This window comes from Tachyglossus aculeatus, chromosome 1 (assembly GCF_015852505.1).
Source record: "Tachyglossus aculeatus isolate mTacAcu1 chromosome 1, mTacAcu1.pri, whole genome shotgun sequence".
Classification (NCBI taxonomy): domain Eukaryota; kingdom Metazoa; phylum Chordata; class Mammalia; order Monotremata; family Tachyglossidae; genus Tachyglossus; species Tachyglossus aculeatus.
Genome location: NC_052066.1, coordinates 153006195 through 153030701, shown reverse-complemented (window position 1 = coordinate 153030701; position 24507 = coordinate 153006195). Strand labels below are relative to the sequence as shown.

The 24507-nt window shown below is 42.4% G+C and overlaps 1 protein-coding gene across 1 annotated transcript in view; it reads left to right on the top strand.

Annotated features, from left to right (window-relative positions):
* The window catches only part of AK7 (adenylate kinase 7), an 85793-nt gene that overhangs the window by 19731 nt on the left and 41555 nt on the right, over window positions 1–24507 (top strand). The window contains exons 7-11 of the mRNA XM_038746046.1: window positions 4058–4168; window positions 11152–11235; window positions 16201–16289; window positions 20005–20095; window positions 21130–21207. Of these exons, the coding sequence (XP_038601974.1) occupies window positions 4058–4168; window positions 11152–11235; window positions 16201–16289; window positions 20005–20095; window positions 21130–21207 (453 nt within the window). The remainder of the gene's footprint in view (window positions 1–4057; window positions 4169–11151; window positions 11236–16200; window positions 16290–20004; window positions 20096–21129; window positions 21208–24507) is intronic.

Genomic DNA, 24507 nt, shown 5'->3' with positions numbered 1-24507 from the left:
CTACCTCACCTCCCTTCTCTCCTTCTCCAGCCCATCCCACACCCTCTGCTCCTCTGCCGCTAATCTCCTCACTGTACCTCGTTCTCGCCTATCCCACCATCGACCCCTGGCTCACATCCTCCCCCGGGCCTGGAATGCCCTCCCTCTGCCCATCTGCCAAGCTAGCTCTCTTCCTCCCTTCAAGGTCCTACTGAGAGCTCACCTCCTCCAGGAGGCCTTCCCAGACTGAGCCCCTTCCTTCCTCTCCCCCCTCTCCGTCCCCCCATGTTACCTCTTTCCCTTCCCTATAGCACCTGTATATATGTATATATGTTTGTACATATTTATTACTCTATTTATTTATTTATTTATTTTACTTGTACATATCTATTCTATTTATTTTATTTTGTTAATATGTTTTGTTTTGTTCTCTGTCTCCCCCTTCTAGACTGTGAGCCCACTGTTGGGTAGGGACTGTCTCTACATGTTGCCAACTTGTACTTCCCAAGCGCTTAGTACAGTTCTCTGCACACAGTAAGCACTCAATAAATATGATTGATTGATTGATTGATTGATTGTGGGAGTCAAGGTGCCCCTGGAGAAATGCTTTCAGTTGGAGCAAACTCGACATACTTCTGCAAAATGGCACGCATGACATCACTACTTTATGCTACCTTCTTGGCAAAGCACATATTGTGTCACATGCTTCTCAATTTCATTCATTCATTCAATCATATTTATTGAGTGCATACTGTGTGCAGAGCACTGTACTAAGTGCTTGGAAAGTATAATTCAGCAATAGAGACAATCCCTGCCCACAATGGGCTCACAGTCTAGAATGGGGAAGATAGACATCAAAACAAGCAAACAGGCATCGATAGCATCAATAGAAATAAATAGAATTATAGATTCATTCATTCATTCAATCGTATTTATTGAGCGCTTACTGTGTGCAGAGCACTGTACGAAGCACCTGGGAAGTACAAGTTGGCAACATATAGAGATGGTCATCATCATCATCATCAATTGTATTTATTGGGCGCTTACTGTGTGCAGAGCACTGTACGAAGCGCCTGGGAAGTACAAGTTGGCAACATATAGAGACGGTCCCTACCCAACAGAGGGCTCACAGTCTAGAAGGGGGAGACAGGCAACAAAACCAAACATATTAACAAAATAAAATAAATAGAATAAATATGTACAAGTAAAATAAATAAATAGAGTAATAAATATGTACAAACATATATACATATAGACAGGTGCTGTGGGGAAGGAAAGGAGGTAAGGTGGGGGGATGGGGATAGGGAGTAGGGGGAGAGGAAGGAGGGGGCTCAGTCTGGGAAGGCCTCCTGGAGGAGGTGAGCTCTCAGCAGGGCCTTGAAGGGAGGAAGAGAGCTAGCTTGGCGAATGGGCAGAGGGAGGGTATGCCAGGCCCGGGGGATGACGTGGGCCAGGGGTCGACGGCGGGACAGGTGAGAATGAGGCACGGTGAGAAGGTTGGCACCAGAGGAGCGGAGTGTGAGGGCTGGGATGGAGAAGGAGAGAAGGGAGTTTCGGAGGTTCATTCATTCATTCATTCAATCGTATTTATTGAGCGCTTACTGTGTGCAGAGCCCTGTACTAAGCGCTTGGGACGTACAAGTCGGCAATATATAGAGATGGTCCCTCCCCAACAATGTGCTCACAGTCTAGAAGGGGGAGATGGACAGCAAAACAAAACACGTAGACGGGTGTCAAAATCGTCAGAACAAATGGAATTAAAGCTACATGCACATCATTAACAAAATAAATAGAATAGTAAATATGGACAAGTAAAATAAATAGAGTAATAAATCTGTACAATAATATACAAGTGCTGTGGGGAGGAGAAGGAGGTAGAGTGAGGGGGATGGGGAGGAGGAGAGGAAAAAGGGGGCTCAGTCTGGGAAGGCCTCCTGGAAGAGGTGAGCTCTCAGTAGGGATTTGAAGGGTTCTAATCCCGGCTCCGCCATCTGTCTGTTAAGCAGCGTGGCTCAGTGGAAAGAGCCCGGGCTTTGGAGTCAGAGGTCATGGGTTCAAGTCCCGGCTCCGCCACTTGTCAGCTGTGTGACTTTGGGCAAGTCACTTCACTTCTCTGGGCCTCAGTTCCCTCATCTGCAAAATGGGGATTAAGATTGCGCGCCCCACGTGGGACACCCTGATCACCTTGTAACCTCCCCAGTGCTTAGAACAGTGCTTTGCACATAGTCAGCGCTTAACAAATACCGTCGTTATTATAGAGAAGCAGCGTTGTGACAGTGAGCCCACTGTTGGGTAGGGACTGTCTCTATATGCTGCCAACTTGTACTTCCCAAGCACTTCGTACAGTGCTCTGCGCACAGTAAGCGCTCAATAAATACGATTGATTGATTGATTGATCACTGGCCACCCTAGTGAAGGAAGAAGGTGCAGCCTACCTCATCGTTCTGTTGGCTTAGTTTGAAAAGCTTTTCTTCTGTGTCCCTATCTTGAACTCTACTTTGAATCTAACCAATTTTCTAGCTGGTCAGCCAGTTTTGAGAGCCAAAGTGGAATCGTCAAGATTCAAGGTTGAGCATGAGCATTCTTGAGCTGGCAAATTTTGGCTCACCCTGTAATCTTTGGGAAAACAAGGTTCCATAATCGCAATTTAAGGAAAAGTACAGAAACAAAGCAGAACAAGAAGCATTTAATTTGATTTTATCCTCTTTCTGTCTTCGAGTACAGAGGAAGTATGGAGTTATGTTTTGTTTTGTTGTCTGTCTCCCCCTTCTAGACTGTGAGCCCGCTGTTGGGTAGGGACCGTCTCTATATGTTGCCAACTTGGACTTCCCAAGCGCTTAGTACAGTGCTCTGCACACAGTAAGCGCTCAATAAATACAATTGAATGAATGAATGAATGAAAAAGCCACATTCAAGAGACACACATCATTCATATGAATGATATGGATTTTTAGGATTTTTCTCTAACTGATCCAACTTTTCATTCATTCATTCAATCGTATTTATTGAGCGCTTACTGTGTGCAGAGCACTGTACTAAGCACTTGGGAAGTACAGGTTGGCAACATATAGAGACGGTCCCTACCCAACAGTGGGCTCACAGTCCAACCATGCCAAAAAGCAAAACAAAACAAAAACAATGCTCTCTGAAACATTTCTGATGAGTTTTTTTCCAACATTTTCACTGACCAAGTAGACTTAAATACATGTACGAATCCCTCTTAATTCAAATTCAGTTCAAACTGAATTAACACATTTTCACTGTCATCAGTACATATGTATATATGTTTGTATATATGTATATATGTTGTATATATGTTTGTACATATTTATTACTCTATTTATTTATTTATTTTACTTGTACATATCTATTCTATTTATTTTATTTTGTTAGTATGTTTGGTTTCGTTCTCTGTCTCCCCCTTTCATTCTGTGAACCCACTGTTGGGTAGGGACCGTCTCTATATGTTGCTGACTTGTACTTCCCCAAGCGCTTAGTACAGTGCTCTGCACACAGCAAGTGCTCAATAAATGTGATTGATTGATTAATTGATCAGTATGTTTGACACAAAGTTTCTAACGGGATCTTGGGAAGGACTGATCTTTTTAAATGTGTCGGGTGTGTGTGGTGTATGTGGTGTGTGTGTGTGTCATGTGTGTGTGGGGTGTGTGTGTGTGTGTGTGTGTGTGTGTGTGTGTGTGTGTGTGTGAGCACCCGTACTGAGGTATTTCACTTCTCTGTACCCAAAGGAATTGGAATTTCCTTGGGTAACTGATGCCCATGGAAATCTTTTTTTTAAATCACCGGCATTATAAGCAGTTTGCAGAATATCGGTCCTTAAATACCACACATGCTTTGAGGACATACAGTCAGGTGTAGTCACCAACAAAAGGAGGCCTCGGAGCACCGTGAAAGAAAGAATTTTAGAATATGAAATTACCTAAGAAGTGGTTGAAGAATAGGGAGAGAAATGTCTAAATTTCGTTTGAACTTGAAATGGAAGTTTTTATGTCTCCCCCCAAATTAAAGTGGCTAATAATGGAAAGGAAATTTATTTTAGTATTTGTTTTTTTTTCAGGATGATCCCGAAATTCCTTTTACTGAAGAAGATTATCGCAGGAGGAAAGCACATCCTAACTTCATAGACCACCTAAATGCTGAAAAAACTATAATCAAATTAGGAAAAACAGTAAGAAGCCAAAGAATATCCAATGGCAGTTAGAATCGTTATGTTCTACTCCTCTTACATAACCCCTTTTGATCCTCGGTTTGTTTTTAGAAGAACAGAAGCATTGCAGAAGGCTGGAACTAGCGTTCATTCATTCATTCAATCGTATTTATTGAGCACTTACTGTGTGCAGAGCACTGTACTAAGTTCTTGGGAAGTACAATTTGGCAACATATAGAGACGGCCCCTACCCAACAGTGGGCTCACAGTCTAGAAGGGGGAGACAGAGAACAAAACAAAGCACATTAACAGAATAAAATAGACAGAATAAATATGTACAAGTAAAATAAATAAATAAATAGAGTAATAAATACGTACAAATGTATATACATGCATAAAAGTGCTGTGGGGAAGGGAAGGAGGTAAGGCGGGGGGGATGTCACTCTCTAGACACTAACACAACAAGGAAGAGAAAGAATATCTTACAAGCCTATTATTTTCTGTATCCGGTCCTGGTTGTCACAATTTATGAGACATTATTATTATTATCATTACTATTATTATTGTTATTATTATTATTATAGTATTTGTTAAGTGCTTATTGTGTGCCAATCAATCAATCAATCAATCAATCATATTTATTGAGTGCTTACTGTGTGCAGAGCACTGTACTAAGCGCTTGGACTGTACTAAGCACTGTTCTAAACTCTGGGGTAGATACAAGGTAATCAGATTGTCGCATGTGGGGCTCACAGTCTTCATCCCCATTTTACAGATGAGGGAACTGAGGCACAGAGAAGTTGCCCAAAGTCACAACGCTGACCTGTGGCAGAGGCAGAATTAGAACCCACAACCTCTGACTCCCATGCCCAGGCTCCTTCCAGGAGGGAGGCACATCTGTGATTTGTTTTGGCAGTGCATTACTAATAAATCAGGCACATAATAATGATGGCATTCGTTAAGCGCTTACTATGTGCAAAGCACTGTTCTAAGCTCTGGGGGGGATACAAGGTGATCAGGTTGTCCCACGGGGGGGGGGGTGGTCACAGTCTTCATCCCCATTTTACAGATGAGGGAACTGAGGCACAGAGAAGTTGCCCAAAGTCACAAAGCTGACAAGTGGTAGAGGCAGAATTAGAACCCACAACCTCTGTCTCCCATACCCGGGCTCTTTCCACTGAGCCACGCTTTCAGATAGATTTTCCTTAGCCTGTGAGCCCCACGGGGGACAGGGACTATGTCCAGCCTGATTAATTCGTATCTACCCCAGCGCTTAGAACAGTGCTTGGCACATAATAAGCGCTTAACAAGTACTGTAATTATTATTAGAGTAATTATTTCTGATCTAGAGGTTGCCCCTCCTATTAAACCGAGGTTTTCTTCTGACACAGAAATGTGGTCAGAGGGGACTGGATCGCTCTCTTGCCTTCCACCCAGGGGAAGGGGAACGTTTCCGGCAGCTCATCCGCTTTCTTATGTAATAATAATAATAATAATAATAATGATTATTATCTCCATCCCCCATTTTACCTCCTTCCCTTCCCCACAGCACCTGTATATATGTATATATGTTTGTACAAATTTATTACTCTATTTATTTATTTATTTATTTTACTTGTACATATCTATTCTGTTTATTTTATTTTGTTAGTATGTTTGGTTTTGTTCTCTGTCTCCCCCTTTTAGACTGTGAGCCCACTGTTGGGTAGGGACTGTCTCTATATGTTGCCAACTTGTGCTTCCCAAGCGCTTAGTACAGTGCTCTGCACACAGTAAGCGCTCAATAAATACGATTGATGATGATGATGATTATAATGATGGCATTTGTTATGTGCTATTAGAGGCTTCCCCCTGGGGATGGGGAGAAGAGAAATAGCTCATTGGTAACAAAATATGACATCTGCTGGTTTCAGGGCATACCACAGTGAGGACTTTCAATGACCCAATGGACTAGCAAAAAGACCTATGCTTTTCAAGCGCTTAGTACAGTGCTCTGCACACAGTTAGTGCTCAATAAATACGGTTGAATGACGTGTGCAGGTGTGAAGAGGCAGAGGGGTGTGTAGGAGATAAAACAGACAGAGGCAGCAGACGAATATCCAGCTGTGAGCCCGCTGTTGGGTAGGGACCGTCTCTATATGTTGCCAACTTGTACCTCCCAAGCGCTCAGTACAGTGCTCTGCACACAGTAAGCACTCAATCAATATGATTGAATGAATGAATGAATCACACACACACACACACACACACAGTCACTGTCATCCTGGGAGTGGAAGAAAGCAGCACGACTGATATAAAAGAAAGAAACAATATTAATAATAATTATGGTATTCTTTTTTTATGGCATTTATTAGGCGCTTACTATGTGGAAAGCACTGTTCTAAGCGCTGGGGAGGTTACAAGGTGATCATCATCATCATCAATCGTATTTATTGAGCGCTTACTGTGTGCAGAGCACTGTACTAAGCGCTTGGGAAGTCCAAGTTGGCAACGTATAGAGACGGTCCCTACCCAACAGTGGGCTCACAGTCTGAAAGGGGGAGACAGAGAACAAAACCAAACATACTAACAAAATAAAATTAATAGAATAGATATGTACAAGTAAAATAAATAAATAGAGTAATAAATATGTACAAACATATATACATATATACAGGTGCTGTGGGGAAGGGAAGGAGGTAAGATGGGGGGGATGGAGAGAGGGATGAGGGGGAGAGGGAGGAAGGTTGCCCCACGCAGGGCTAACAGTCTTCACCCCAATTTTACAGATGAGGTAACTGAGGCCCAGAGAAGTGAAGTGACTTGCCCAAAGTCACACAGCTGGCAATTGGCGGAGCCGGGATTTGAACCCCTGACCTCTGACTCCAAAGCCCGAGCTCTTTCCAGTGAGCCACGCTGCACTTACTATGTTCCAGGCACTGTGCTAAGCCCCGGAGGGGATACAAGTAAATTGAGTTGGGAACAGTCCCTCTCCCACGTGGGGCTCACAATCTCAGTCCCCTTTTTACAGATGAGGTAACTGAGGCACAGAAAAACGAGGTGACTCGCCCAAGGTCACGCAGCAGACAAGGGGCAGAGCTGGGATTAGAACCCATGACATTTTGATTCCCTGGCCTGTGCTCTATCTACTAAACCATGCTGCTTCTCTCATCCACACGCACACCGTCAAAGTCATCCTTGGAGCGGAAGAAAGCAGCAAGACTGATATAGGAGAAAGAAATAATAATAATAGTGATAATTACGGTATTTCATAAGTGCTTACTATGTGCCAGGCACCGTACTAAGCGCCGGGGCGGATACAAGCAAATCGGGTTGGATACGGTCCCTGTCCCACTAGGAGCTCACAGTCTCAATCCCCATATCACAGATGAGGTAACTGAGGCCCAGAGAAGTGAAGTGACTTGCCCAAAGTCACACAGCAGACAAGAGAAGCAGCGTGGCTCAGTGAAAAGAGCATGGGCTTTGGAGTCAGAGGTCATGGGTTCAAACCCCAGCTCCGCCAATTGTCAGAGTCAGAGGTTGTGGGTTCGAATCCCAGCTCTGCCAGTTGTCAGCTGGGTGACTTTGGGCAAGTCACTGAACTTCTCTGTGCCTCAGTTCCCTCATCTGTACAATGGGGATGAAGACTGTGAGCCCCCTGTGGGACACCCTGATTGCCTTGTAACCTCCCCAGTGCTTAGAACAGTGCTTGGCACATAGTAAGCGCTTAATAAATGCCATTATTATTATTATTATTATAAGAGGCGGAGCCGGATTAGAACCCATGACCTTCTGACTCCCAAGCCCGCGCTGTATTCACTACACCAAGCTGCTTCAAAGAAAGTGAAACAACAGTAGGTGCAACTGCTGCGCTTAACCTCGATGATGATGATGATGATAATAATAATAGTGATGGTATTTGTTAAGCGCTTAACCTCGTTGATGATGATGATGATAATAATAATAGTGATGGTATTTGCTAAATGCTTAACCTCGATGATGATGATGATAATAATAATAGTGATGGTATTTGCTAAATGCTTAACCTCGATGATGATGATGATAATAATAATAGTGATGGTATTTGTTAAACGCTTAACCTCAATGATGATGATGATAATAGTGATGGTATTTGCTAAATGCTTAACCTCGATGATGATGATGATGATAATAATAATAGTGATGGTATTTGTTAAGCGCTTAACCTCGATGATGATGATGATAGTAGTGATGGTATTTATTAAGTGCTTAACCTCGATGATGATGATGATAATAATAATAGTGATGGTATTTATTAAGCGCTTAACCTCGATGATGATGATGATGATAAAAATAGTGATGGTATTTAAGTGCTTAATCTCGATGATGATGATGATAACAATAGTGATGGTATTTGTTAAGCGCTTAGCCTCGATGATGATGATGATAATAATAGTGATGGTATTTGTTAAGCGCTTAACCTCGATGATGATGATAATAATAATAATAATAGTGATGGTATTTGTTAAGCGCTTAAACTCGATGATGATGATGATAATAATAGTGATGGTATTTATTAAGCGCTTAACCTTGATGATGATGATGACGATAACTTGTACTTCCCAACTTCTACTTCCCAAGTGCTTAGTACAGTGCTCTGCACACAGTAAGCGCTCAATAAATAAGATTGAATGAATGAATGAATGATGATGATAATAATAATAGTGATGGTATTTGTTAAGCGCTTAACCTCGATGATGATGATGATAGTAGTGATGGTATTTGTTAAGCACTCAGCCTCGATGATGATGATGATAATAACAATAGTGATGGTATTTGTTAAGCGCTTAACTTCGATGATGATGATGATAATAATAATAGTGATGGTATTTGTTAAGCGCTTAACCTCAATGATGATGATAATAATAATAATAATAGTGATGGTATTTGTTAAGCGCTTAACCTCGATGATGATGATGATAATAATAATAGTGATGGTATTTGTTAAGCGCTTAACCTTGATGATGATGATGATGATGATAACTTGTACTTCCCAACTTGTACTTCCCAAGCACTTACTACAGTGCTCTGCACACAGTAAGCGCTCAATAAATACTATTGAATGAATGAATGACGATGATAATAATAATAGTGATGGTATTTGTTAAGCGCTTAACCTCGATGATGATGATGATAATAGTAGTGATGGTATTTGTTAAGCACTTAACCTCGATGATGATGATGATAATAATAATAGTGATGGTATTTGTTAAGCACTTAAACCTCGATGATGATGATGATAAAAATAGTGATGGTATTTGTTAAGCGCTTAACCTTGATGATGATGATGATGATGACGATAACTTGTACTTCCCAACTTCTACTTCCCAAGCACTTACTACAGTGCTCTGCACACAGTAAGCGTTCAATAAATAAGATTGAATGAATGAATGAATGATGATGATAATAATAATAGTGATGGTATTTATTAAGCGCTTAACCTCGATGATGATGATGATAATGTGATGGTATTTGTTAAGTGCTTAACCTCGATGATGATGATGATAATAACAATAGTGATGGTATTTGTTAAGCGCTTAACCTTGATGATGATGATGATGATGATGATAACTTGTACTTCCCAACTTGTACTTCCCAAGCGCTTAGTACAGTGCTCTGCACACAGTAAGCGCTCAATAAATACGATTGAATGAATGAATGAATGCTGCCTCATGTGGTTGTCAGTCCTCTCCTCTAAAATGTAGCCTGTTGGTTCCCATGAAAGTTGGCCTTGGGCTGTGGCAGGGCTGGGTGGGAGAAGGGGAAAAAAAGGTCAATAATCAGTCCTGCTGTCCATGTCACAGGTCTTCCAGCCAGTCACTGCTTGGGGACCAACTCCAAGCCCATCAGACAGACAGTGACATTTCTAAATTTACATACATAGATACATATATAAGCATACATATATATTTATATAAATATCTGTATCTATAAATAACGCGAATATATGTAGACTAGCTGAAGAGTCCCACCAAATGACAATCTAGATAACTTCCCTGCTTTTGCCTGAACTGCCCAAATTAGTTGTCTAGATGGTCCTAAATTCACCAGATGCATCCACTTTGTTTTGGCTGTCATCCTCTTTTAAGCAGCTCTTGAAATTTCCCAGGATTGCTATTTTATCTGGGGAAAATTTGTCCCTGAAATTGAAGTAGATTTTCTGACTACATTTCCAAATGGACTTAATCCATGTTATAATATTTTATTAAATCCACTGAGCATGTCAGGGTAGTTTGGTTTACATAAATAACGTTTGGAACAACTTAGTCAATACCTTTTTTTAAATTCACAATGGGTTTCTCTCTTCCCTATTCTCTGTACTACAGCTACTAGAGATGCAACGTGGCTTAGTGGAAAGAGCACGGGCTTGGGAGTCGGAGGATGTGGGTTCTAATCCCTCCTCCGCCACTTGTCACCTGTGTGACGTTGTGCAAGTCACTTAACTTCTCTGTGCTTCAGTTACCTCATCTGTAAAATGGAGATTAAGTCTGTAAGCCCCACATAGGATGACCCGATTACCTTGTATCTACCCCAGCACTTAGAACAGTGCTTGGCACATAGTAAGCATTTAACAAATACCATTATTATTAGTAGTAGTATTAGTATTATTATTATGTGTTTGAAATATCACCCCATACTGGCCTGAAAGAATTAGTGAGGCTTCCAAAGCTTCTCAAGTTACTATATGGGCATCATTCATTCATTCTTTGATTTAATTGTATTTATTGAGCACTTACTGTATGCAGAGCACTGTACTAAGCGCTTGGAAAGTACAATTCAGTAGCAGATAGAGATAATCCCTACCCAACAACGGGCTCACAGTCTAGAAGGGGAGACAAACAACAAAACAAAACAAGTAGACAGGCATCAATAGCAACAAAATAGATAAATAGAATTATAGATCTATGCGTATATTATGAGATGCTGGAACACTGAATGGTAAATAATTATTTACAAGTAACTTTCTCACTGTTCTACTTTAATAGAATAAACAGAAATTTTCAACGTATGTAGTTGCTGCTGGACTTACATATGGAGCCGAAGGAGGAATCTTACATTCGTTTTTCAAGGTATACTTCTTTCATAAAGATATTAATTTGATATTTTTCTAGTTTATGATAGTTCCAGTTTACTGTGGGAGTGACTAGGGAGTATGGAAGCAGGGTGAGGTTCACTTGGAAAACAAGAATACCTTAAATTTGAGTAGCACTGTTGCATAGCTATTTCATTTTGTTCTCACTGCATTTCTGTGAGGAGAGAATAGACCATTATTAGTTTTCCTATTTTATACATGGGAAAGATGAAGCCCAGAGAGCTTAAGTGCCTTGCATGAAATCACACAGGCAGTCTGTGCAGAGCTGGGGGAGAGCATAGGTTTTCTGTCACTCTGGACTGTAATCTTGTTGTGGGCAGGGAACAAATTCACCAAATCTGTTGTACTCTGCCAAGTGCTTAGTACAGTGCTGTGCACTCCATAAGCACTTAATAAATATCACTGAGTTGGGGCAGAGCATAGGTTGTTTGTTCCTCTAGACTGTAATCTAGTTGTGGGCAGGGAACATGTTCACCAAATCTGTTGTATTGTACTCTCCCAAGTGCTTAGTACAGTGCTATGCCCACAGTAAGCACTTAATAAATACCACTGATCGATTGATCAAACGTGGACTCTTCTCACTTGAGCACACAGGAAAAGGAGGACAACAGCACTAGAAGAAATCAATCCATCAATCAGTCATATTTATTGAGAATATTTATTGAGAATTGGAGAAGCAGCGTGGCTCAGTGGAAAGGGCACGGGCTTTGGAGTCAGAGGTCATGGGTTCAAATCCTGACCCCACCACTCGTCTGCTGTGTGACCTCGGGCAAGTCACTTCACTTCTCTGGGCCTCAGTTCCCTCATCTGTAAAATGAGGATTAAGACTGTGAGCCCCCTGTGGGACAACCTGATCACCTTGTTCCCAGCGCTTAGAACAGTGCTTTGCACATAGTAAGTGCTAAATAAATGCCATTATTATTATTATTATTATTATTATTATTATTGAGCACCTGTTGCGAGCAGGGCACCAAACTAAGTGCTCGGGAGAGTACAAACAGCAATATAAAAGACCCATTCCCTGCCCACAACAAGCTTACAGTTTGGAGGGGGAGGCAGACATTAATATAAATAAATAAATTACGGATCTGTACATTAGTGCTGTGGGGCTGGGGCGGAGATGGTGAAAGCCTCTGTGAATACCAAGATATAGGAAAGTTATAAATGTAAGGTGTTGTCCGTCTTTAGCATTTGTCGAAAATGATATGCTGACTTTGGGTCTACTGAATCACACAATTTCTTGTTGCTGTTCTACTTCTGTATCTCTACGCCAGCAATCTTCCTTGAGTTCAAACTCGATCCTGTCTTCCTTTTCAACTGTGAGCCCACTGTTGGGTAGGGACTGTCTCTATATGTTGCCAACTTGTACCTCCCAAGCGCTTAGTACAGTGCTCTGCACACAGTAAGTGCTCAATAAATACGATTGATTGATTGATTGATTGATTGACTGATTAGCCTCTCTCTGTATGCTGGCCGCACAAGGGCCTTGAAAACTGTCCATGAGAACTATGCTGATGAAACCTCCCTCCTCCACTCTCAAACACCTAGAATTTGAGGACTAGCGAGAGTTTCAGCTAACTTTCATGTTTTTCCTCAAAGAATTACCTCTACTTCTTCTGGTCAATTGCCTCAACCCTGTTTCTCTCTGGCAGTATTTCATCTTGCTCTTTTAAGACTGCATGGCAACATTTCCCAAAAGGCTAAATGCACTAGGCCTGAATTGCAACCAATAGTGATATTATTATTAGTAAAAATAGTAATCGTTAAGCACTTACTATATAGGGAAGCAGCGTGTCTTAGTGGAAAGAGCCCGGGCTTGGGAGTCCAGAGGTCGTGGGTTCTAATCCCAGCTCTGCCACTTGTCTGCTGTGTGACCCTGGGCAAGTCACCTCACTTCTCTGTGCCTCAGTTAGCTCCTCTGTAAAATGGGGATTAAGACCGTGAGCCTCACGTGGGACAACCTGATTACCTTGTATCTACCCCAGCGCTTAGAACAGTGCTTGGCACATAATAAGCACAATAACAAATACCATTATTATTATTATTGTTATATGTCAAGCACTATTCTAAGCACTGGGGTGGATACAAGCTAATTAGGTTGGACACAGTCCCTGTCCTACATAGGGCTCACAGTCTTAATCCTCATCTTACAGATGAGGTAACTGAGGCACAGAGAACTTAAATGACTCACCCAAGGTCCACAGCAGACAAGTGGCAGAGCTGGGATTAGAATCCAGGTCCTTCTTACTCCCAGACCTGTGATTTATCCACTAGGCCACAGTGCTCCGCAGGCCATGCTGCATACTGAACGCTTACTATGTGCAGAGCAGTCAGCCAGTCGTATTTATTGAACACTTTCTGTGTGCAGAGTACTGTCCTAAGCGCTTGGGAAAGTATGCTAAAACAATAAACAGACACATTCCCTGCCCAGAACAAGTTTACAGTCTAGAGGGGGAGACGGATATTAATAAGAATAAATTACAGATATCATCATCATCAATCGTATTTATTGAGCGCTTACTATGTGCAGAGCACTGTACTAAGCGCTTGGGAAGTACAAATTGGCAACATATAGAGACAGTCCCTACCCAACAGTGGGCTCACAGTCTAAAAGGGGGAGACAGAGAACAAACATACTAACAAAATTAAATAAATAGAATAGATATGTACAAATAAATTAAATAAATAAATAAATAGAGTAAAAAAAATATGTACAAACATATATACATATATACAGGTGCTGTGGGGAAGGGAGGGAGGTAAGATGGGGGGATGGAGGGGGGGACGAGGGGGAGAGGAAGGAAGGGGCTCAGTCTGGGAAGGCCTCCTGGAGGAGGTGAGCTCTCAGCAGGGCCTTGAAGGGAGGAAGAGAGCTAGCTTGGCGGATGGGCAGAGGGAGGCCATTCCAGGCCCGGGGGATGACGTGGGCCGGGGGTCGATGGCGGGACAGGCGAGAGCGAGGTACAGTGAGGAGATCAGCGGTGGAGGAGCGGAGGGTGCGGGCTGGGCAGTAGAAGGAGAGAAGGGAGGTGAGGTAGGAGGGGGTGAGGTGATGGACAGCCTTGAAGCCCAGGGTGAGGAGTTTCTGCCTGATGCACAGATTGATTGGTAGCTACTGGAGATTTTTGAGGAGGGGAGTGATATGCCCAGAGCGTTTCTGGACAAAGATAATCCGGGCAGCAGCATGAAGTATGGATTGAAGTGGAGAGAGACACGAGGATGGGAGATCAGAGAGAAGGCTGATGCAGTAGTCCAGACGGGATAGGATGAGAGCTTGAACGAACAGGGTAGCGGTTGGGATGGAGAGGAAAGGGCGGATCTTGGCAATGTTGCGGAGCTGAGACCGGCAGGTTTTGGTGACGGCTTGGATGTGAGGGGTGAATGAGAGAGCGGAGTCGAGAATGACACCAAGGTTGCGGGCTTGTGAGCCGGGAAGGTTGGTAGTGCCGTCAACAGAGATGGGAAAGTCAGGGAGAGGACAAGGTTTGGGAGGGAAGACAAGGAGTTCAGTCTTCGACATGTTGAGCTTTAGGTGGCGGGCAGACATTCAAATGGAGATGTCCTGAAGGCAGGAGGAGATGCGAGCCTGGAGAGAGGGGGAAAGAGCAGGGGCAGAGATGTAGATCTGGGTGTCATCAGCATAGAGATGATAGTTGAAGCCGTGGGAGCGAATGAGGTCACCAAGGGAGTGCGTGTAGATCGAGAACAGAAGGGGACCAAGCACTGAACCTTGGGGAACCCCCACAGTGAGAGAATGGGAGGGGGAGGAGGAGCCTGCAAAAGAGACTGAGAAAGAACGACCGGAGAGGTAAGAGGAGAACCAGGAGAGGACGGAGTCTGTGAAGCCAAGGTCAGATAGCGTGTTGAGAAGAAGGGGGTGGTCCACAGTGTCAAAGGCAGCTGAGAGGTATGTATGTAAGTGCTATGGGGCTGGGAGAGGGGATGAATAAAGGAAGCAAGTCAGAGTGACGCAGAAGGTGGTGGGAGAAGAGGAAAGAAGGGCTTAGTCAGGGAAGGCCTCTTGGAGGAGATGTGCCTTCAGTAAGGCTTTGAAGCAGGGGAGAGTAATAGTCTGTGGGATATTCATTCATTCAATTGTATTTATTGAGCGCTTACTGTGTGCAGAGCACTGTACTAAGCGCTTGGGAAGTACAAGTTGGGAAGTACAAGTTATCATCATCATCATCATCAAGGTTAAGCGCTTAACAAATACCATCACTATTATTATTATTATCATCATCATCGAGGTTAAGCGCTTAACAAATACCATCACTATTTTTATCATCATCGTCATCGAGGTTAAGCGCTTAACAAATGCCATCACTATGAGGAGGGAGGGCATTCCAGGCCAGAGGCAGGGAATGGGCAAGAACACACACACACAAACGGACACAAACACACATTCTCTCCAACACCCCCAACCCATCTCTGTTGTATTCTCCCAAGCGATTAGTGCAGTGCTCCGCACACAATAAGCCCTGAATAAATCCGAATGATTGAATGATCCCCAGCCTTGTGCTGACAGATTGAAGTTCTCTCATCATTCTAATGCCAGAAAACACACGGCTGTTGATAATCTCACTATTCAAGTCAGAGTTGTTCGAAGGTTCAGGAGTCGGGGAAGAAGCCATTGAATGTCGAAGAAGGAGGCATTTGAGCCAAGGTAAAGTTGGCACACGCTGAAAAGCCAGTGCCTCATTCACAAAGTTAGAGTATGCTCTAAGAAATACTGCAATTATATTATTTAGCACTATCACGAAAATGTGCTCGATGAAGGTCATAGAGGGGGAACCCTGTAAAATCCTTGCTGTCACTATCATGCACTGAACAGATGGCCTAAACTGCTACTAGATGGCTGGGCAAGAGATCCTCTAGCCCCAGTTAATGATCCTAATGCATGTCTAGCATTATATATTAGAAATAACTTTTCATTTCTTTTCAGAACGCTTGGTTGGGTGAGATTCCCGCATTGCCCATTTTTGGTGAGGGAACAAATATAATTCCAACCATTCATATCCTTGATTTAGCAGGGTAAGTATTTTTGATAGGCAAAGCTTTCGGGCAATTAAATAAAACCTGGTGACTCCAAATCACGAATTTTCTATTAAGCTTTTGCACGAGTAATTTCTTTCAATGAAGTATTTGCTCCTAAAAATCAAACCCTTCAAGCAGGGTGCATCATGGTAGTAAAAAACAGAAACAAGGCAAAGGTTCCTGAAATAACTTGCTGCTAATTTCCAGGGCAATGCCATTTATTTTGGATGGGGCTGGGTCAAGATTTGAGTCTCCATAGAGAAGAGAAGACAGCCACAGTTCTGAGATTTGGGACTTTATTCATATTCATATCTGTCTCCCCCTCTAATCAATCAATCAATCAATCAATCGTATTTATTAAGCACTTACAGTGTGCAGAGCACTGTACTAAGCGCTTGGGAAGTACAAGCTGGCAACATATAGAGACAGTCCCTACCCAACAGTGGGCTCACAGTCTAGAAGGGGGAGACAGAGAACAAAACCAAACATACTAACAAAATGAAATAAATAGAATAGGTATGTACAAGTAAAATAAATAAATAAAGTCCAAGTTGGCAACATATAGAGTTGGAATTGGAAGCTCATTGTGGGCGAGGAATGTGTCTGCTAATTCATTTGAATTGTACTCACCCTAGTGCTTAGTACAGTGCTCTGCACATAATAAGTCCTAAATAAATACCACTGATTGATTTATCAACTTCAGGACCGAGAGCCTATGACAAGGAATTGATTACAGTGCTACAATATAGTGCTATAATAATATAGTGTTTTGTCCAGAAGGAACTTGTCTTTTAATTCTGTTGTACTGTACTCTCGCAAGTTCTTAGTACAGTGCTCTGCACATAGTAAGCACTCAATAAATATGACTGATTGATTGACTGACCAAGGACCAATCAATCAATGGTATTTGAGCACTTGGGAAAATATAATACAGTCGGGAAGCAGTGCGGCTTAGTGGAAAGAGCCTGGGTTTGGGAGTCAGAGGTCATGAGTCCTAATCCCAGCTCTGCCACTTAGCTGTGTGACCTCAGAAAAGTCACCTCACTTCTCTGGGCCTCAGTTACCTCATCTGTCAAATGGGGATGAAGACTGTGAGCCCCACCTGGGACAACCTGATTAACTTGTATCTACCCCAGTGCTTAGAACAGTGCTTGGCACATAGTAAGCGCTTAACAAATTCCAACATTATTATTATTATTATTATTATTATTATTATTAGACATGATTCCTGCCCACAGGAAGCTTACAGTCCACATACAGAACCACTCACATGCTCCTCAATCAATCAGTGGTGTTTACTGAGCGCTTATTGTATGCAGAGCGCTGATTAGGAAATGTGTCTGTTATACTGTTATATTCTATTCTCCCATTGGCTTAGTGCAGTGCTCTGCACACAGTAAGCACTCGACAACTCGATAAATACAACTTGAGGGGGTGCAATACAACAGAGTTGATAGACCTGTCTTCTCACTTCAAAATGAAGAATTCTTTATGAATATGAATCTTTCCCCAAATTACTTATGCATAGATAAGGTTGACTTTATTATCAATTTCAGGTTCTCAAACTCCCCCCCGCAAAAGGGAGGAGCAAGGCGTGTGTTGCCTTCTCCTTTTGTACTATTTTTCTGGAGAGGCTTTTAGCCCAAACCTTGAGGGAAAGCCTGGTTGGAAAGCTTGATGGCATTACTGAGCTCCAAAAGATTGTTCCCCTACTAGATTGTCTGCTCTTATAGAGCGGGGGTCACGTCTATCATTCAGTCAGTGGTATTAATTGAGTGCTACAATATGACTGAATTACACTGTGCTCTCCCAAATGCTTAGCACAGTGCCCTGCACACAGGATTCATTCAATAAAAACATTGATTGCTTGATTGATTAGTTGATGCATACCCACTGAGCTCTATTCTCCCCTCAGAGACTAGGGCAGTCCTTGTGTTATGGCCATCTGGGTAGGAAGAGGAGAATGTTCTGGCAGCAAATGTGGCCTGGGTATTCATATTCAATCAATCAATCAATCAATCAATTGTATTTATTGAGCACTTACTATGTGCAGAGCACTGTACTAAGCGCTTGGGAAGTACAAGCTGGCAACATATAGAGACAGTCCCTACCCAACAGTGGGCTCACAGTCTAAAAGGGGGAGACAGAGAACAGAACCAAACATACCAACAAAATAAAATAAATAGGATAGAAATGTACAAGTAAAATAAATAAATAAATAAATAAATAAATAGAGTAATAAATATGTACAACCATATATACATATATACAGGTGCTGTGGGGAAGGGAAGGAGGTAAGATGGGGGATGGAGAGGGGGACGAGGGGGAGAGGAAGGAAGGGGCTCAGTCTGGGAAGGCCTCCTGGAGGAGGTGAGATTAATACAATCAATCGATTGTATTTAATAATAATAATAATGACATTTGTCAAGCGCTTACTATGTGCAAAGCACTGTTCTAAGCGCTGGGGAGGATAAAAGGCGATCAGATTGTACCACGTGGGGCTCACAGTCTTCCTCCCCACTTTACAGATGAGGTAACTGAGGCCCAGAGAAGTTAAGTGACTTGCCCAAAGTCACACAGCTGACAATTGGCGGAGCCGGGATTTGAACTCATTACCTCTGACTCCCAAGCACGTGCTCTTTCCATTGAGCCAAGCTGCTTCTCTATTGATTAAAGGCTCTACTGTACTGAGGGCTTACATGGTACTAAGCGCTTGAGTTCAATATAACAGAGCTGGTAGACCCGTTCCCTGCCCATAACAAACTTACAGTCTAGAGGATGCTACAGAAGGTGATTTGGCCTAGTTTTCGGTTTTTTGCCGGGTCCCATGAGATCCCTCGGCTGCTGACGTGGATCCCTCCTGCGAAATCCTCTCCCGCTCATCGGTGTTCTAGCTGCTGCCAGGCTTAATGAGAGTGAATTTCCTTGTGGGATATCACGGTGAAGGAGAGCAGGGGAGCCTGCAGCAGTGACTTTCTGCTGGGATACCTTGAAAGCTTTTATTTCTTTAGGTATGCATTGATTTTTTTAAAGACACCTGTACCTGAAGTACAGATGACCACCTTGAAGTGAGCATAATTTTCCATGCCCCTCTGCCCAGACCATGTCCCCTTTAAAGTCCCTGTCACATAATCTGGCTTGGCATATATAGCAACTGCCCATCTAGACAGGGAAGGTCATCCTTTCCACCGTGGAAGTAGCATGACCTGGTGAAAAAAGCACGGGCTTTTGGGTCAGAGGTCATGAGTTCTAATCCCAGCTCTGCCACTTGTCTGCTGTGTGACCTTGGGCAAATCACTTCACTTCTCTGTGCCTCAGTTACCTCACCTGTAAAATGGGGATTAAGACTACGAGCCCCCTGTCTGTCACTCTTTATGGGCAGGGAATGGATCTGGTGTTGCTATATTAGAGTCTCCCAAGCACTTAGTATAGTGCTCTGCACACAATAAGTGCTCAATAAATATGATTGAATAAATGTGGGACAAGGACTCAGTCCAACCTGATTACCTTGTATCTACTCCAGCGCTTAGATGGGTGCTTGGCACACAGTAAGCGCTTAACAAATTCCACAACTATTATTATGTGAAAGAATGCCTTTAGCCACCAAAAATATTCCCAACAATCCACTCCCTGTCCCCGCTAGCTTGATTTTTTGAAATCTCTCTGTATTAGGGAACTTGAGTTTTCATTTTTCGTTGTTGTTGTATTGCAGAGTGTTACAAAATATAGCAGATCATAGGCCAAGGACTCATTACCTAATTGCCGTGGATGACTCTCTTCATACTCTGGGAGAAATAGTTAAGGTAAAATACTTACATGCTCTATTTTGATATTGTTCTTGCACCTTACCTGTACAATGCAAATAAATAAATTACAGACATGTACATAAGTGCTGTGGGGCTGGGATGGGGGAAAGAACCAAGGATGCAAGTCAGGGTGGCCCAGAAGGGAGTGGGAGAAGAGGAAAGGGAGGGCTTAGTCAGGGAAGGCCTCTTGGAGGAGATGGGCCTTCAATAAGGCTTTGAAGGTGGGGAGAGTAATTGTCCGTCGATGTGAAGTGGGAGGGTATTCCAGGACAGAGGCAGGATGTGGGCTAGGGGTCGGCGGTGAGATAGGAGAGATTGAGGCACAGTGAGAAGGTTAGCAGTGGAGGAGTGAAGTTTGACAGCTGAGTTGTAATAATGATAGTAACGATGGCATTTATTATGCACTTACTATGTGCAAAGCACTGTTCTAAGTGCTGGGGAGGTTACAAGGTGATCAGGTTGTCCCACGGGGGCTCACAGTCAATCCCAGTTTTACAGATGAGGGAACTGAGGCTCAGAGAAGTGAAGTGACTTGCCCAAAGTCACACAGCTGACAATTGGCAGAGCCGGGATTCGAACCCCTGACCACTGACTCCAAAGCCCGGGCTCTTTCCATTGAGCCACACTGCTTCTGTAGAAGGAGAGTAGGGAGGTGAGGTAGGAGGGGGTAAGGGGGTGGAGTGCAGAGTACAGGGAAGTGAAGTGACTTGCCTGAGGTTACACGGCGGGCAAGCGGCAGAGGTGGGATTAGAACCCAGGTCCTTCTGACACCCAAGCCCATGCTCTAGCCTTTAGGCCACTCTTCCACATGGAGCTCTTGAAAATACTGCCATCTTAGACCAAAAGAGGGAGGGGAGGCTGGAGTCCTCATGGAGGGGAACGAGGGAGAACCTTGGCAGATTGTGCTTAATTTTCATTTTTATATGAATAGTGCAACATCTTTTTTTTTTCATTTCAGTGTTATTTTGGTTTGTTTTCATTTTATTTTAAATATCCGTGTCAATAAAATAAGTTATTCTTTCCTTCAACAGTGCATCAGTAAAAATGCCGGCTCTGGAAAAGTCCAGAAATTCCCCAAGGAAAATGCTTTCTTAGCCAAAGACCTGACAGTTAGTATAAATGTTACTATTTTTCCAAATCTTTTTTAGGAGCAGGTTTGAATGAAATAGTTTAAATGTGCAGCAATATATTCTCCTGAACCGTTTGGATCACGAGTTAAGTTGTAGCTGGAGAAAAATGTGCCATTTTTGTCACTGTGGGCATTAGCTGAAGCCGCATTGATTGAGTGCCTTCTGTGTGCAGAGCACTGTGCTAGGTGCTCGGGGAGCATACATAAATCAAAGACCCAGCCTCTGCCCTCACAGAGGTAACAATACAATGAGGAGGCCCTAGACGATATGTGAATTAAAAGAGTATGATAATACACCAATACTTAGGATAAATAAAATCAGCCCAAATAAAGTAGTCTTAAATCTTGTCAGAGGAAAGAAAATAATTTGGGGTCTTAGAACAATAGCATCTTTTAGATGCTAAAAGTCTTTTAGACTGTGAGCCCACTGTTGGGTAGGGACTGTCTCTATATGTTGCCAATTTGTACTTCCCAAGCGCTTAGTACAGTGCTCTGCACATGGTAAGCGCTCAATAAATACGATTGATGATGATGATGATGAATAGCGTCGATGGAAATCACTTGACTCACATTACAAATAAGTTCTCTTACATTCTAAAGGAATGTAATTAGGGAACATATATGAAAAGTGATGTAGAACCTGTAAGGCACAAATATAGGGAATGAAGGAAGTTTTAGGTGTGTGCCATAAAATAATAATAATAATGGCATTTATTAAGCGCTTACTGCATGCAAAGGACTGTTCTAAGTGCTGGGGAGGTTACAAGGTGATCAGATTGTCCCACGCGGGGCTCATAGTCTTGATCCCCATTTTACAGATGAGGGAACTGAGGCCCAGAGAAGTGAAGTGACTTGCCCAAAGTCACACAGCTGACAATTGGCGGAGCTGGGGTTTGAACCCCTGACCTCTGGCTCCAAAGCCCGGGCTCTTTCCACCGAGCCACGCTGCTTCTCGTGGAGACACCAAAGCCGACATTTAATTACATTCACCCACTGCTGCTGTTTCAATCACCGCTGTCAGTTTGCCATGGAAATAGTCTGGTTTATTGTTTAGGTCAGTCCGTCAATCAATCAATAAATGATATTGATTGAGCACTTAGTATGGTGTGCAGAGCACCGTAATAAGCATCTGGGGGAATTCTGTAGTGTTGGTAGATATGATTCCTGCCCTGGAGGTGCTTACAGTCTTGTGGAGGACAGACAGAAGATACATTAGAGGAAGCAGCAGAATGTAAGATTGGGTGTGTAAGTGGTGTGGGGTTGGAGATAGGATGAATATCAGAGCATTTATGGGCTGTGGATGTAAGTACCATATTTATCTATGGCATTTTAATCACTCAATCACTCAATCACTCAACCGAGTGATTTCAGTAGGGCTTTGAAGCGGGGAAGTGTGCCAGTTTGGCAGATTTAAGGAGGGAGGGCCCATGGCAAGTTGAGATTTGAACCCAGGTCCTTTGAGTCAATCAATCAATCAATCAATCGTATTTATTGAGCACTTACTGTGTGCAGAGCACTGGACTGAGCGCTTGGGAAGTACAAGTTGGCAACATATAGAGACAGTCCCTACCCAACAGTGGGCTCACAGTCTAAAAGTCCCAGACCTGTGGTCTTTCTAGACCGCACTGCTTCTCATGTTTTCAGCTTTAACACTTAAACTCTTTAGAAAGCTCTATTAAAATGGCTGTGGGAAATTGAATTAAAAATATGTTGAATGAAAACAATCCCTGAAGACAATAGAGAGGCTCTGTAAGTATTTAAGAAAATGTATCTCCCGCCCCCTTTCAGATAGGTATTCAGGCTAAACAAGGGGGCTGTCTCTTGCCATGCAGAAGTTTACTTAATAATCAGGTCTTTTCCCTTGATACAATTTTCTTGATGAAGGTTGAATTCTACTTTCAATGGACTCATTCATTCATTCATTCAATCGTATTTATTGAGCGCTTACTGTGTGCAGAGCACTGGACTAAGCGCTTGGGAAGTACAAGTTGGCAACATATAGAGACAGTCCCTACCCAACAGTGGGCTCACAGTCTAAAAGTCCCAGACCTGTGCTCTTTCTAGACCGCACTGCTTCTCATGTTTTCAGCTTTAACACTTAAACTCTTTAGAAAGCTCTATTAATATGGCTGTGGGAAATTGAATTAAAAATATGTTGAATGAAAACAATCCCTGAAGGCAATAGAGAGGCTCTGTAAGTATTTAAGAAAATGTATCTCCCGCCCCCTTTCAGATAGGTATTCAGGCTAAACAAGGGGGCCGTCGCTTGCCATGCAGAAGTTTACTTAATAATCAGGTCTTTTCCCTTGATACAATTTTCTTGATAAAGGTGAATTCTACTTTCAACGGACTCATTCATTCATTCAATCATATTTATTGAGCGCTTACTGTGTGCAGAGCACTGTACTAAGCGCTTGGGAAGCACAAGTTGGAAACATATAGAGACGGTCCCTACCCAACAGCGGGCTCACAGTCTAGAAGGGGGAGACAGAAACAAAACAAAACATATTAACAAAATAAAATAAATAGAATAAATATGTACGAATAAAATAAATGAATAAATAGAGTAATAAATACGTACAAACATATATACATATATACAGGTGGTGCGCTTATTGTCCCTTGAATACCTCAAGAAAGTGTCAGGCAATCAACATTTCCAATGACTGAATTGCTGAAGGCTGAGTTACAGTGAAAATTTACTGAATGAAAAAAGGCACGAACACCCTGATAGTCCTACTCTAGATCTTACCGGAATAGTCATTTAATGCTGTTGAAATTTAAAATTTGCATTGCTAATTAGGCTCAGATTTTGAAAAATAAATTGCCAGGATAAAGTCAAATTAGAATTCACTTTCCATTGTAGTCTCACTTCCCTCACCATAGGAACTATCTACACAACTTTTTTGCACCCCTCTATCTGTAATTTATTTTAGTGTCATTTTCCTCCACTAGATTTTCAAGATCCTTGAGGGCTGGAATCATGTCTAGTAATTGTATTGTACTCTCCCAAGTGCTTAGTACAGTGCTCTGCACTCAGCAATGACTGAAAAAATATGACTGATTGGTATTTAATAGTTTGTTCTATTTTTATGGCTTTTGTGCCACCAGCATAGCCTAGATTGTGGCTTTTCATTTTAGAAATAGAGAGTTTAAATACAGAGAGTATAGATTTGATTAAAATAAAAGATTAATATTGTAGAAGTGATTATATGGGATTATTATTATTACGTGATAATAATTATTATCATAATTATTTATGAGAATTTCCCACCTGAAA